The sequence below is a fragment of the Poecile atricapillus genome, chromosome 11, assembly GCF_030490865.1.
Source record: "Poecile atricapillus isolate bPoeAtr1 chromosome 11, bPoeAtr1.hap1, whole genome shotgun sequence".
Classification (NCBI taxonomy): Eukaryota; Metazoa; Chordata; class Aves; order Passeriformes; family Paridae; genus Poecile; species Poecile atricapillus.
In genome coordinates this window covers 10,663,574-10,679,612 of record NC_081259.1, presented here as the reverse complement: position 1 = coordinate 10,679,612, position 16,039 = coordinate 10,663,574, and the positions used below count along the sequence as shown (strand labels likewise).

General features: G+C 40.7%; 1 protein-coding gene across 1 annotated transcript in view; it reads right to left on the bottom strand.

The window, feature by feature from the left end:
• The window catches only part of FBN1 (fibrillin 1), a 144,047-nt gene that overhangs the window by 123,751 nt on the left and 4,257 nt on the right, over positions 1 to 16,039 (bottom strand). The window contains exons 3-4 of the mRNA XM_058846938.1: positions 5,762 to 5,844; positions 4,740 to 4,838 (exon numbers count right to left, since the gene is read on the bottom strand). Coding sequence (XP_058702921.1) covers positions 4,740 to 4,838; positions 5,762 to 5,844 — 182 coding nt within the window. The remainder of the gene's footprint in view (positions 1 to 4,739; positions 4,839 to 5,761; positions 5,845 to 16,039) is intronic.

Sequence of the window (16,039 nt, the reverse complement as noted above, 5' to 3'; positions counted from 1 at the left end):
GTTTACAAAAACACATTCAAAGGCTGTCTGGAGCTCAGAAGATGATTTTCAAAATGCATTTTTGAAAACTAGTATATTATTACAGGTCCAGGTTCTCTTTTCCCAGTTATACCAACAATTCCATTAATATCAGTGGAGATATTCCGGTAAATGAAACAACCTCTTCCAAGATATCACGCTGACAGAGATTCAAAGAAAAAGCACAGGAATTACCATAAGGCTGGTAAATCAATGCATATAGCTTTTCCTTACCTTGGCATGAATGGGAAAAGTTAACATTAATAAATGGTTGCTTTTAATCAATTATAGTTCTTTTTCACATCCAATTTGTAAACAGTCTGCACTGGAAATGTCTGAAGTCAAAACAGGAATAACTGCAGGAACACAACTTTATAAATCTGAAAAAGAGCCAGCAAGACTATCCATATCCACACAGGCTTTGCGTGTGGGCGATAGCTGTGTTTTTTATCAGAGTGCTGCCCTCTTAAGCATAACAGTGCCTGACTTTTTAAATAAATACCCAGCAAAACTGTAAGTAAAGACTTAATCACACCCAGAGCACTACCACAACCACAACCACTCATGAAACGTGCAGGAGCTCACCAAGCAGACGAAGGAAGGCAGCACACGTGCTGTCTGTTCCGAGATCCGCACCTAAGAAACGCGAGGTGTGCGGGTCTGCAGTCCTCAGGTGGGAAAAGCAGCACAGCCGAGGGCCCAGCACCTCAGCCTGAGAGCAGGGCAGCCAGCGGGCACCGCAGGAGAGGCGGCTCTGGCCTCTGTGCCCCTGCCGAGGAAACGCTCCCAGCCCCGGCCGTGCATGACGCAGGGATTTGCCTGCCAGGAGCTGTAAACAAGGAATGACGGCCTCATCGCATCCCAGATGCTCAGCGTGCTTTCTGTGTCAAGTGACTGACTGGGAGAGAGATGGCAGCTAGCACCAAGGCGGGACACGAGCCTGCTGCCCCACAGCCCTGCACGAGGCATAGGCAAAATCCGCCGTACCCTCAAGAACTCTGGTAACATTTGAAATTCAAGGCTTTACACCACCTCTGACAGCAGCAGAATATAAGGCAAGGGGCTGAGCCCCAGGTTTTACTGCCATTGAGCGGACACCTCCCATAGCACCCGAGCAGTGGGGTCCCAGGGCACGGAGCCAAGGTCCAGGCTCAGCCCCACACCACAGGCAGTCCCCGAGGAAGACTTTGGGTGAGAAGTCTCTGAGGAGGAGTTCGGTCCCTGGCTGTGCCTCTGGTGCTGCTGGCAGGGGAGCGGAGCAGAGCAGGCCCTGGATATGAACACTTGTCCCCACAGCCATCACCCTGAGCACCCACCATAGCTGCTTCTGTCACAGCTCCCTTCCTTCAGGAATAGCCCCATCAGCAAATGCCTTCCCTGTTTCAGCCAGCCAAAACCATTCTGACTACAGAAGCAAAACCAAGGGCTCAGCTCAGAGACAGACCTGGCCCATAACCCCGGGGGCAGCCTGACACCCTCCTCCTTGTTTGCCCCCGGCTCCCACAGGGGCTGAGCAGCAGCTCTAACATGTAGCAGGATCAGAGAGCATGGAGCACAAAGAAGGGCCAGGCTGTGGCACCAACAGGAGCGGACACAGCGGCCACAGGCCGGGTGCTCTGGGAGCAGCAGTGAAGCCACTGCCACCGCAGAACTGGCAGGGCACGGAGCACAGGACATCTCCACAGCACAGAGTGCTGCACATCTCCACACACAGGTGCACCTGCAGCGTCAGAGCACCCACACATCACAGCCAGCAGCACAGAGGCCTCCACACTTGGCAATCTTATCTCCAAGCCTGCTGTAAGCACACCCAAAAATTCACTAATTACACTGAAATAACCACTATTCAGCCAGCAAGTTTACTGATGTCACTAAAAACCCTGCTGAGAAAACCACCGGTTGGTTTTTTCAACCACAAATCAGATTCCTAAAGCTGACTCTTAACTAGAGAAGTCCCAGCAACTGACCTGAATAAGAATCAGACTTGGAGGCTTTGTTTTGCTCTCAAATCCACATGCTTTCCAATTTGCATTAAATATTTTATTTCAACAGACAACCAGAGTATAAGAGTCACTGTCAATTCAATTTCTGTCTCTGGATGTACTTGCTAAAAAATCCATGCCCACTACTGATTCTTTAAGTACTAAAGACATATATACGTATAGCTTAAAATATCCAAAGGACATCTCTGACATATCTCATGTATCAGAAGCTATATACTTAATTCTGAGAAAGCATGGCATTTTCATTCATATTTGCTATTTTTATTTTGCATGTGACAAACATACAGTATTTACATTTGATTTTTAATTATTTTAATTAGATTTTTTCTTATTTTTAAAACATACAATTAAAATAAGATTTAATGAATGCATATTCTGCCAAAATATTAACTGTTACCAAAGGTAGTTGACAGCAACCATTTGATATCAAACAGTATTTTTTGTTTACTTTGTTTGCAATTTTCTAACTGCAGATCTAAATCATTGTGGTCTATTGTGTAAATACATATTCATGGGTTTTATCTACAGTGCCAACAGCACAAATGATTTACATAAAATATGTTCTGTAAGTATTAATGATGTGCTAAATCATAAAAAATATTACACAAGAGGACACAAAAGCAGTGGAGTCTCTCCTCTCAACAACTTACTAGATACTTTTGCTTTCAGAATTGGTATGTTTTAATAAATAAAGGGGATGTAACCACACACACAAAATGTGTCTTACATCACTGAAAAAATTGAACAAGAAATAAACCATATATATTTTAAGCCAACTGCTAAGTCTATTTGAAAAGTGTCAATACTTTTATTGTATACAGAAAATCAACACTTAAAACCAGACAAACCTATGCAGCAATTTAAGGAAAATAATGTCAGCACTGATTAAAGTTTATGATTAGTAGAAAGTTCATACTTAGGAGAAGTAATGTTCAACAACCAAATTAGCTACACCACAGATGCTTGAGAAGCTGCTTGATTAAACACTGTAGTCAAGTCCAGCACCCACTTATCTGTGCTACTCCAATGAAGGCTAAAACTATGGAGATCAATGGTAGACTGTTTCAGGAAAAGAGCCACAAGAACAACAGAAAACTTCACCCAATTTTTCTTTTGAGTGTTGACTCATAAAAGACTTCTGTGGGGCCAAAGAAAAAAAATGAGGTAAGGCCTACTTGTTCTGCCAAAGGTGCCAAAACATGTAAGAGATACAGGGACAGATCTCTCCTTCTGTGCCCCGAAGGGTACCTGGGAGAAGGTCATACCTTCCTTTACTGGCTTACAGGACTAAGGCATAAGCACCTGGAAAAACAATAGCTGCAAACCCAGGCAGGAACACGCCACCACACACATTTGTGCAGCATTTTGCACACTTCCTTCCCTTCAGTTCTCTCTGGGAACTTCATAGCTCCACATCTTCCTCATGCTGTCCTCTCCTTAATATACATCACAGGAGCATGAGATGGGTTGAACTACAACAAACAATATTTACCATTTTAGTACATGCCATTCCATTACATTCTGCAGTTGTTAAATTTTTTTCCACTGATATTGCATAAAAAGGATGCTAAAACCACAAATTGAAATGGTCAGTTATGTGGGAAAACTCTTATCAACCAGGAAAGCAAAAAAAATGGCAAAGTAAAAAATACAGAAGCAAAGCAGACCACACACTGAGTCTCAAAAGATACTCAGAACTAAAAGGATGACCACTCTGCATAATATTACAGACCTCATCTGAGTGCATCCCCACTGACTTCTGTTAATATGTTGCTCAGATAGTTACAGACATTGTGGCAAACAGTCTCCCCCAAAATTCTTTCCAGAAAACTTCACATGTCATAAAAAAATCGAAATCTTCTACATTCTAAGAGACAAGAACCACGTTCAAATGAGAATACAGAGTACTTTTCAGTTGGCATCTCAGATATGAATCCTACTCTATATCAAACACTCATCTCATGTTTAGCCATCGAGTTCTCTGTTCACTGAATGAATTTAATTTTACTTATTTTTCCCTGGCTCTGGGCAACTTTCCTTGAAAACTTGAAATACAAACATTTCTAGGAAAAGTCACCTCTCTGAAAAGTTTCATTTTCAAAGCATCTTTGTTTTTCTGATGAAAAACTGTTCCACTTAAAAATCTTGAGCAACTCTGTACCTCTAGTACCTAGCGAAGTGTCACCTGAAGAAAGTCAGCAGTATTAGATTCAGAAGATATGTACTGGCAAGGAAATGCTCTAAAGCTTGTAGGCCTAGGCATTAATATTCAGCATACACAGTGTCTGGTTTATAACCCTTGAAACCTGAAGAAAATTTCAAAGCATGTCAAGTTCAGCCAATTGTCAAGAGTTGTCTCTCCATCATTACAACTTCTGTCATATACACGCTCATGTCTACCACTCAATAGAGAGAATTTTTTCTGTATTTTACAGAAAACAAAGACTGGAATTAGTGTTATGAAATGGCAAATGCAAATAGCTTCCAATAAGATTGATTTGGGTTTTATTTGGCAAATAAAAAGTGTCTCCAATAGCCAGTCTCTGAGTCATTCTTGAGTTTCATCACAGAAAGCTACACTTCCCTTCCTGTGGTAAAAGTACGTCTGGTGACTCAGAGGTTATTTGTCTTAAATACTGACCACTGAACTATTTTACATACCTTAGTAGCTTCACAGACTCAAAAGAGCAATATCAGAGACACAGAAGAAATACTTACTTGATTTTGAACCACAGGAGGGGGCTATCTGACCATTTGGGCATGTGCACATGTTTGGTCTAGAGCAAAATCCATCCCCACAGGAATGTCTGCAGATTGCTATAAAGAAAACATAAATGCCTTTAAAATATGTCTCAAAACCTCAAATGCATAAAAAAACACCTGATAGAAAATTCAGCACTATAACATAAATACCCACAAACTCATTAAATCACATACAACAGATCCCAAAACAGTTCCTCCTGTTCATCTGCATCTTTATGGGGAGCAGCTACAACCTAGATCTTCACCATCTGCTATGAAAAGCTGCTGGGAACATGCCACAGGCCACACTAGATATAGGGAGATTTCTTAGGAAAAGTGAAACTCTTGTCCATTTTACCAGACTTCCTTGGAGGGAGGATGGCACTGATGCCAACATAATGACACTGATGCCAACATAATGCTTCCTTTATTTCTGCACCACTCGCAGACAAGAGCAGTAATTCCCACCTGACAGCATGCTGCTGCAGGATCTCTGGAGGGAGTCTTATCAACCTTGGGCAAAGTGCCTTTAGGAGTTATTCCTGGTACACTGTTCTACTACACGTGAATACACATATAGCATTATGATGTATGCATATATTTATATCCCTACATATATATTTCAGGGATATAGTCCAAAGAAGTGGAGAAAATGCACTTGCTGGCCTGATGCTGTTGCCTCCTTCCATTAACTTAAATAGATTAACATATTCCACTCATTCCTGAGAGTTCACACACCCCTTGGAACCCTTTACCACAGACTTAAACAGAACATGTGGATGAGATTAATCTTTTGTTAAATACTGGTATCACATCACTGTGTTGTAGCCCATGAAACTTCGTATATTGGCTTCATATATTTTAAACAGCAATAATTTACAACTGCTATTGAGAACATACAGAAACTCATTTCAGTTCTGATATACAATTAAAACTACCCTGAGACATAGAAAGACAAAGATAAACATCAGTCATAACACATAACTAGATGAACTTACGGACGATGCATTGGTTTCCACCAGGTAACGTTTTCCATCCAGGGCAGCAGTAGGCATTGTAACGTGATCCACACACATTTGGTCTGGAAAAAAAATAAAAAAGAAAAAAGATGAATTCTTATTTTTGCTCAGAAATGTGTTTTAAAAGTAGAGGCATAAAATGGAAAAGGTAAATCACTGCAATATATATGTCAATAATTAAAATTAGAAGTGTTGTATGTTTTTATCCTGTAGTTGTTGGGGTTTTTAGGTAACATACACTTTTATAAATTAAAGATTACATTACAAGCACAAAATCAAATCAGAAACATCTGAACAACAGGAATAGTATGGGGAAACCTTGTCTCATAACACTCCATATCTGAAGAAGTAACCATCCAGGTTTTTTGAGCAAAACTCACACTTAAATAAAAAATGGGGGATCCCATTCCAGCATCATTAATAAGCACAAATTAAATCTACTGCTCTTTGAGTGGTAATTTTTAATCTTCCTGTTGCTTTCTTTTCTTTATTCTAAAGCACTATTACTGATCCCTGTTTTATCCATGAACAAAACCGTGTATGTGTGAGTGAAACATGCCAACAAGGACATTAGCCAAATAAATGAGTCAAGATATGTTAATTCTTCATTAGGAAAAGTTACTTACTACTAAAAATAATCAAGGATGTGGGTGTATGTAGTGAAAGGGTCCTATGAAATGAGGGGCCTACTGCCCTCCTTAAATGATGCATCCACAGGAATTTTTCTTTCCAACCCATTCCTCTCATCCACATTTGCCCTGTCAAATAACTTTATTACTAGAGTTTACAGTGAAAGCTGACATGACATGACACTATTCCTACCATGACTTTATTGACAAAAATAGAAAAGTTTAAATTATTCTATGTCCCTCATACATAACAGATTTTTTTAAGCTATATTGTCCTATTTATTTAATTAATCTATCCATGCAAATAAAGCTGGTAAGAATACCTTCAAAAATGGGAACATGTGCCTTCTTTAGTGTTACGCTTAATAATTCCAGCAGATGAAAATTTTATTAATATTGTGAGAAATTACTCAATAGATTAATGCAGCTAGAACCAGCTAGAAACTTCCTAGGAACTGCTATATTAAAATACTGTATACAGATTAGAGACAGATTTAAGTATTTACTGTTTTAGGAAGGGTTCTCTATTACTATTTTGTCCTTGGTCTTTAACAAAGTTCTTCATTGCTAGTATTGCAATGTCTAAGTAAACAACAGTTACTTCATATGGTGAGGCAACTTAAGGCAAGCAATCTCAAGATATATAAACATTTCTTTATGCATGTTTTTTAACTAACCAGAGTTATATACTGTACTGATTTAGCAATATGCATTACTCATGCAATTTCAAGTACTCTGATTACACCAACTTCAGTGACACCTACTCTTTCCAGCCATGGCCAGAAACTAAAGTCAAAGCAAGCACTACCATTATGTTCCACTTGTTCTGGATAATTACAAAGTAGTAATTCAGGTGAATGTGAGCAACACAGCTGGACTTGTTGCAGGGTCCTTTTCTCTTCCTGCAACTGGTGTTACGGACCCAAAGCCTTATTAATTTAATTCCAATGTATTCAGTTTTAGTAATGTCAGCTACTTTCCTGCAGGGCTATAACCATGTAACTTTCCTAGAGTTCCCTGTTCATCAATGCCAAATGTTGCTCCACAATCATCTGCCAAGTAAGACTGGCAAGCAGACAAGTGAGATTGCTTTTCACCTTCTCCAGTCAGAAGAAATAATGGAACTTAAGCCAGAATGGGTTTGTTGCTACCTGTTACAACCTATGGGCATAAACCACCCAATTCCAATTCCAGTTGGTGAGGACCTATAGAAGGCTGATCATAAAGTGATGTTTATGTACTCTGTCAAATTTCAGTCTCAGCAAGCATGTGGCTTTGGGGACCATCTGGTCCACGTTAAGAGTCAGGAGCAGATTTCTGTGTCACAGAAAAACCTGGTTTTAAAAATCTTTTTCCAAAATGGGACTCCAGAAAACCTAGATGTGCCAGCAACCATGAAGTCAGAGACCCTGAGAGCCTTGAACCTGTCCACAGGGTAGGCTAAGCCATATACCCAGGAGGCTCCAACTCTGGTGTGGCGTGCATAGCTTTGGGAAAAAAAAAAAAAAAAGGAAAAAAAAAAAAAAAAGTCATCATCAAACTCTACTTCCATGGAACAGTTTGAGCCTGACAAGTGCATTTTCCAGTGGAACACTTTTTCATCAGAAGGCTGCTGTCTAGCTTATAAAAAAAATATGTAAAGGTCTGAATGCTGCTTCTTTGAGACAGAGGGAGTATTCTTAAATCATGCATATTTGTAAAATTACTTTGAAAATAATTAATTTTGAAGGTTAAATTCACTGGTATTTATGAGGTGATCAGACACTATAGCAATAAATCCCCATAAATAAATAAAGTGTTCAAGGCAATAATAATTTACCTCATGTAAAATCATGGAAACCATCAATCAAATTGTAAAGGCTCTATCATGGCACTTACTTTAAACAGTTACCCACTTTGTGTTAAGTAGAGCATATTTTCGTGCTGCTTTATAAGCTATGAGTACTAAAAAAGAGGTTTATATTCTTATAAAACTGTTTTCTTGAACAGCACTAGAAACAGAATTGAGTTATAAAATCTGATTTGTAATGATAAAATAAGCAAAAACATATCACATATACACCCTGAAACCACCTACAGCACCTTCCTTACACTCCAAAGCCCAGAGAAGGAATAGCGAATAGCTCAGAACAAAGCTGTTAGCATTGCAATATAAAAAACAACAACAACAAAACAAAAAAAAAACCCAAAACCAAGCAAGTCTCTCATTTTATTTTAGAGTCACTTAATGCACTTGTAAAGTACAAAAGGATTTCTGTAATGATATGGTGCTGAGAGACAGGATGGCTGATACCCAGAGTTTCATCAAAGATGTCCAAAGTAAATAAGATATTGCATCTTTGATTAATGATACACAAATAGCAAGTCAGTAGCAAAGCGAGTTGAATTATCAAAAGACTTTAGACACGAGTCATCAGCTAGAAAAATCTTTGAACAGCAGAGAGAAAAAGGTTCATCTGGAAATTCTGGTAATTAACACCTGAGAGTGATAGGTTTGCATAGATATTGACAGCACCTGCAAGCACCAAACTAGAAGATATTTTTCTTGAGAAACAGCTCTACATCCCGTTACCAAGTAAAGCCGTGTCGGTGCCTTCCCAGCGTGTGGGGAATGAGCCGGGCAGAGCTGCAGCATCAGCTCCTTGAGATGGACACGCGTGGTCCTGCCCGGTCTGCGCGGTGATGCAGCACAGCCTCTCAAATGAAATGAGGCTCCTTTCTCAACCGGGCAATATTGATGTCACCCACGGAAAGGACTGTCCCTCGTGTGCCTCCAGAGCCCTGGCTCCGCAGGGATGCGTGGCGGCCCGGCTCCTCCGACCTGTACCCATTACCCAGGCACTGCGGGTGAATTAGCGGAGCAGGCACACAGAGCTAAAATAATAAGAAGCAAATCACGCTAAGCTTGGCAGAGTCTTCTTATCAACTGTAACCAGGCAGAGAGGGTACGTGACAGCCAGAGAAGTGAGGGAGACTTTCAAAAGCCGTGTGTGAAGCCGGCAGCAGCGAGCACCCAGCCTGGGAATGGCAGGGACACCTCCGGCACTGGGACTCTGGTCCGCGGGGTCCCGGCAGAGGCACGGTCGGAGCCCCGCGCTGCAGCCTGCCAGCGGGGAGGGCCAATTCTCTACATCCCCACTCTGCCCTGACTGTGACCCCTCGAGGAAAATTCAGCCCTGTCCGGAAGAAAGCATTGCCCATCTGCGACTCCCATGGGAGGAAGAGTTTCTGGCACTGCTTTGAGCGAGGCTTCAGGCAGAAATTTTGTCAGCAGCACTGCCATGCACCGGCCAACGCTGGCGTAATCTGTGCTGAATCAAACCCAAAGCACGGGTCTGAAATAAATTAAACAGAGACCAGACAGAGTGGGCAGAGAGCAGCTGAGAGAGCAAGAGAAACAGCTGACTACCAGTTAGAGAGCTGGGATGCAGGGATACTGGAAAGGGTTTCTCATTGCTCCCTCAACTCGTTTTTCCTCTCCCTAGGAAAACACACGGGTATTCCTCCTTAAAAGAGAACGTTTCATGAACAACTTCTATTAACTATTTGGCTGCAGTGGGAAGCATATGACCCAGTTTTCTGGCAGAAAAATACAATTTAAAGCAATATCATCAGCCAATGGTTCTTTTTAGAGAAAGCTCTGCCTGTTTTTCTTCTTATGTGGGTAACTCTGGTAGCTGCTAAAACTGTACCCATAACTATTTACTGATCATTTCCACATAAAATTGGAGTGATGTTTCCGTGCTTCCACTGAGTTAAAAAGAATGACAAACTGCACCTGAAACAATGGGAGGCTGGTCTTAAAATACATGCTTAAGGCTCCAGAATGTGATGATTAATGGCTTTTACAATTAGGTTTCAAGAGACACAAAATCAGATCTACACTTTTTGCTGTAAACCAGCATTATGTACCCACCTAAACTTCTCAGTGTCTCAGAACAAATACTAAATGCACAGACTGGTGCAGCTCTGCTGACTCCACTGGAGTTTTACTCAGCTTTCCTACAGAATGAAGAACTTCCATTGCCAGATATAGCCAAACTTTAGTGGACACAGCCATGAGCAACCTGATTTAAGTTCACCCTGCTCTGAGTGGGGGGGTTGGACCACATGGCCTTCCAAGATCCCTTCTCACTTAAATGACAGAAGCCAAGTATGCATAAATTAGAGGTCGGTATCTAAAGCACCTCCTTTAGCTGTGCTGGCACCTATCCCCTCCTCCAAGGAGCATCAAGCAAAGCAGAACTGGGAAGGGAAGATCTGGTTTCTAGCAGGATGCAGCAGTAGCAGCTACAGCAAATGACAGGCAGCAACCCTGACACACCACAGTGCTCAAGTCCCAAGGAAGAAGCCTGGTTGTGCTTTGAACTCGCCACTTTCAGTGGGTACACCCACAAACTGAAAATCTGAAATAGCATTTTTTTATCACTGTGCAGTGAAGACCATTAGGACAACTCCTGAAACTATTTATTTCAATCATATAAAAGGAAAACCTATGAAACTATGCTAGACTCTGGAACAAACACAATATTCAGCTTCTATTATACTATAAAGAATAAGCATGCATTTTTAAGCAAAATATATTTTTTACACACAAAGGATTGCATCTGATGTACTCATTTTTACACTGCAATAAGCAAGCCTATGCCATGCAGAGAGCCTAATATGATAACTGTTTCTCACTCTGACAGTAAGGATACCGCTGTCCCAGAATCCTGGCTCAGTTCAGCTAAAAAAATAACATGCTGAGCAGCTCTATGGGTATCTTTGGCTCTGGCCTATGTGCAAGTCAAGAGTTCAAAATGACATGCAAGTTTCCTGCAGAAACTGAACACTTTTCTAACCCTAACCTCCATCACACTGTGACAGCTAAATACAGCAATCCAACAACAGCATTGACATTAAGAGAATTCCTCCGCACTTGCTCTGAAAATCCAACCCTGTCTTTTACAGGGACACGCTCATCTAACCTGACAGCCAGGCATTGTTCTCATTCATAGCCAGGGACAGTCGCGTTTCTGGCATGTATTCCTTCATTGTTCCACTTGAGAATGTCAACGGGTCCAGTTCAAAATCCATCTACATGGCTGTATAAAGTACATCACCACAAGAAACTATCTGCCAGGCCAGACAAGCGCAGCAGATAAACAGGAAGGATTCATCAGGTGCTTTTTTAAAACACACACAATAAAAACCAAGCTAAAAAGATATATTCAGAGGACAAGAAGTCTTTTCTATTTGGTAGCACTAAAAACATCCCATGGGAAATGGATGTAACTGATGGCTAAGGCAATGCTTAGCTGTCCAGATGTCACTTCCAAGAGGGGAACAGGGAGAGATCATTTCACACATCCAGGTCTACTCCCCATACTCACCATGTACCTACTAATGGTTTCTGAGGAGGCAAACCTCTAACAGTTTCCCAAGGGGAAGTACCCAGGGAGCTCAGGATTTCTACCAGCCTGTGCCCAAGATGAGCAGCAGCACCAGGGCTGTTGTGGGACACACTGGCCAGACAAACCCAAGGCCAGCCAACCCCTCATTGAGGCTTCCCTGGATGCCACAGGTTGTGCTGGTGTCACCAACCATCCCCCACCATGGAGGACACCCAATCCTTTAGGGAGTCTCCTATACCTAACACTTGAATCAAGAGAACGCCCTTAACTGCTAAGCAATGTTATTAATTTGTGTTCTAAGTGCTCTTCCTTAGGCTACTGAAGATTTATTTTAGGAAAGTTACCAGTATTTCTCCTCCTTCCTTCACTACACACTATTCTACCCTTTGTCTCCCTCCTTGTTGGGACAATGACTCTACATTTTCAAAAGGCCAGTTACCTGCACATCTACCACAAGGAAACAGGAAAACACTGTTGATACAGATCCCACTGTTTTAGTTCAACTTGCCCCTAGCAGACACAGGTAATTTACTCTATACACGGGGAAGAGAAAAAGATGGAATATTAGTGAGAAAAACAAAGAAGAAAAGAGACAGGAAAATAATATTCCTGAAAGGAAACAAATTTTAATTTGAAACCTCAGCTGAACATCACTGAATATTCTGATGTCCTCCAGCAAAATATGAGAGAGAGGGAAGCTTGAAAAAGAGGATGAAAATGATTAAGACTGTAGACAAAAGAACTGTGGCTTTTATTTGGTATTTCTGAGGCTATAATGGTCATGAATCATTTCATAAAATGAGAAGTAGAAAGGAAAACAACAGATTTTTCAGCAAGTCAACATTGAAAATATTTTTCCAGATAAAAGCTAGACCTCCTTCATACTTCAGTGAAGATCTATAAGCAAAACCATAAGGCAGAGGTTTTAATTTAACAGGCTATATTTTACATCCCAATGTACCTTCCAAAGAACAGCCCGACTTTACTGAACTGTCACAAGAAAACAAATGATTGTACTTCATGCCTCTATCTGCACACCAGCCTTAGCATGATGAGGCTGTTCAGTAGGTCTGAAATCCTTTATAAATAAAATTAAATAAATAAAACTAAGTGGGAAAGTCAGAATGGATGAGAAAACAACCAAAGGAGAAATGTAAGATTGAAAAGCTACAAATATATTCCCCAGTACAGTGCAATGGATAATCAGAAACAGTCCAGGCCACAATTGCTCCATTCTACAAAAATATTAACTGAGTCTGAGAAGCAAGACCAAAGTGACAGACATGCCTCTATATCTTCTTCATCTTTAGGGTTCAGCAGGGAGATGAAGAAGAATGAGATGGGAGTCACTGTCATTGCAACACAAAAAAAAGTTAATGATTCATTTCTTACTATTTTCATATGTACACATTCAAAGATCTCAAGGTCCTAAAATCTTATTTAAATAGACATGGCCTCCTGTTACCCAGGTTGATTGTTCTAACAATCACAGGTTGCTCAGACCATGAACATATTTAAAGTGACCTTTGTCAAAAACTGTATTGAAGTTCATACACTAAACATTCAAGTTTGTGGGATGGAAGAGGAATGACAAAGACTGTCCTAAGTGAGCAGCAATGCTGAGCAACACACCACAGGAAAGGAAAATAAACATACAGGGAAACAGAAGCTGTAATCTTATTTGATAAGGACGATTGTAAGTGAAGTTGACAGATGAACTGTTCCTGCCAAGCTCTGACCCAGGGATCCTCCCTTTGCTCCCATATCAACTGAGAGCATCCCTATGCTTACTTCAAGTCTGCATCCTCAAGCCCAGCAAAACCCCAAAGGTTCTGACACCTGTGTAAAGCTGCACATAGAGCACAACTTACGCAGTGACCAAGGCAAACAGACACAGGTGATACAGAATCTGATGAACAACTTGTGGAACCACCACTGAATACAAAATGTATCCTGTGCTGGCTAACAACAGGGGAGAAGTCTACTTTTATAAAAATTAAGTAGGATCTTGATTGAGGAAAGTGCAGCTATGCCTAGCCAGAGTTTCTTCTGTCTCCTTGAAGCTATTCTCTCAGGAAACCTGCACTGCAAACTGCAAATTACTGCACCCTGCTCCAACAAGACACACTTTCTGCAGGTGTTCTTTCCCCAACCCTTTATGCCTCCAGTTTCTAAAGACAGTATACTCCATCAATAAAAGTTCAATTAAACACTGACAAACTGGGATCATGAAGTCTCCAGAAAGACACCACCACACATAAGATTAGACAACTGCATAACAAATCCACAGAAAAAATTATTACCTGGAACACAAAGAAAGAAACAAAGTACTATCCTTTACATGTCTTGTGTTCTGAGTAAGGGCTGTGGGATTAATCTGTTTCTAACCTGTCAAGCAATTAAATCATAGCAACAATCAGCCTTAAAGGATCCCTCAAGATGTCCCTTCCTGCAATGGAACACAAAATGACAATCCTGATGTGAAATACAAGAAGCCCACCACAGGCCAGCTGTGACTGGTCCTGCAGCATCTGGGGCAGTGTATCAGGCCAGCCTGATACAACCAAGAGCTAAGCAGACAAAAATTATTAAATAGATAGATGAGAGGAAGAAAGGAAAATAATTACATCCAGTCTTGCCTTCCTGATGTTCAACATGTCACCTTGTCACAGTGGTGCTGGGTCACAGGAAACCTGCTTCATCTTAGTCTCCCAGGCTGATTTTACATTTCCAAAACAATCTTATTTCATACAGTACATCAAGAATGTTGTTACACTGTTTATTATAGCCTTTTCCCTCTGCTTGCTCTACTTATGACCTACTGCCATAAAATGGCAAGAAAGTAATTATCTAATGTATTCTAGAAGAGGTACATGGCACTTCAAAAGCATTTGTGTCTCATTACAATATAATACGAGAGAGATCACAGAGAGGAAGACTGGCTAAGCCGTCAGTAACAGATTCACATGTGCCTCAGAGTCTCCCCCTGAAAGGGAGACTACAACAGTATTCACCAAGAGTTTTAACCACAGGTTGCACTGGCATGCCCAAAATGAATGAAGTCCTAATTCTGCCCTACAAAATACACAGGCCTAGAAGTCTATCCCCAAAACTGATAAACCAGAATTAGGATAAAGGCTGTGCCTTTTATAGAGATGGTGTCCAAATGACACAATTTGGATATCTAAATAGAGACTACAAGGACTACAAAGTCCTGAAGATTATTTACTTTTTATTGGTTTTCTCCTGCTCCACAAAGTCACACCTACATCAAATCACATCATACCAAATGAGAGGAAACACATATATGAGGCACAGTGCCAATATCTATGAACTTATTTCACTCCAGAACTAGATTTCCAAGGATCTTTTAATAACAAAAGAACAGTACCACAGCCACAGCAAATACATTCAGAGAGGTGCAGAATATTAACATTACGTGTAGTTACCAAGGAATTCAGTTTCCACTCTAGGATATGCTGGAATAAAAGTTCTTCATCCTCCACGTAAGCTTTACCCCACAGAAGCAGAGGACTGGAAGGAGGCCAGCCATGCCACCTGGAAGCCAGGTGAGTGCTCCAGCACATTGGCTATTACAGCAACCTGCATGTATTTTTAATTAAGTTTTTTATTTCCAAGTATTCAGGCTGCCTCCCGCTTGCAGAGTGGCATTGACAAGGTGTGGCAACAGCAGCTGCCCAGAGGTGTGCAGGCCACAAGTGGCAAGAAAAATCTTTGAGGTTTTTCAGTATAAACAAATATTTACCAGTACAGAAAGTCTGCTTTTCTTCAGCAGGCTTTTAGTGGTAAATATTGGTTTAAAATGAAAACCAGAAGCCCTAATTATATAGCTGAACACTAGAATTAAGTTATAGATTTATAAAATTACTCTATTTCAAGGAGCACTGAGGCATAAAAAGGGTCAAATCCAACCAAGTTTATTCAGGGAAGTGTATCAGTAAACCTGTGGTCTTCATCTGAGATAACCAAAAGAGATTGGTCCAAAAAGCTCAATCCCCTGTTGAATACCTTTAATACAAGAATTTTATGAATCCTTTTGGAGCAAATTATTCTGTTCTGCAATCTTCGCTATCATTTCAACTTAATAAAACCAAAGAAATTAAATCATTCTTGCATAAATACATTTAATTAGTCTCTTAATTAGAAACATGTCAGAATTCAGCTATCTTGAAGAAACTGCAATTATTTCAAAATTTCTGCTATTTGTTAAG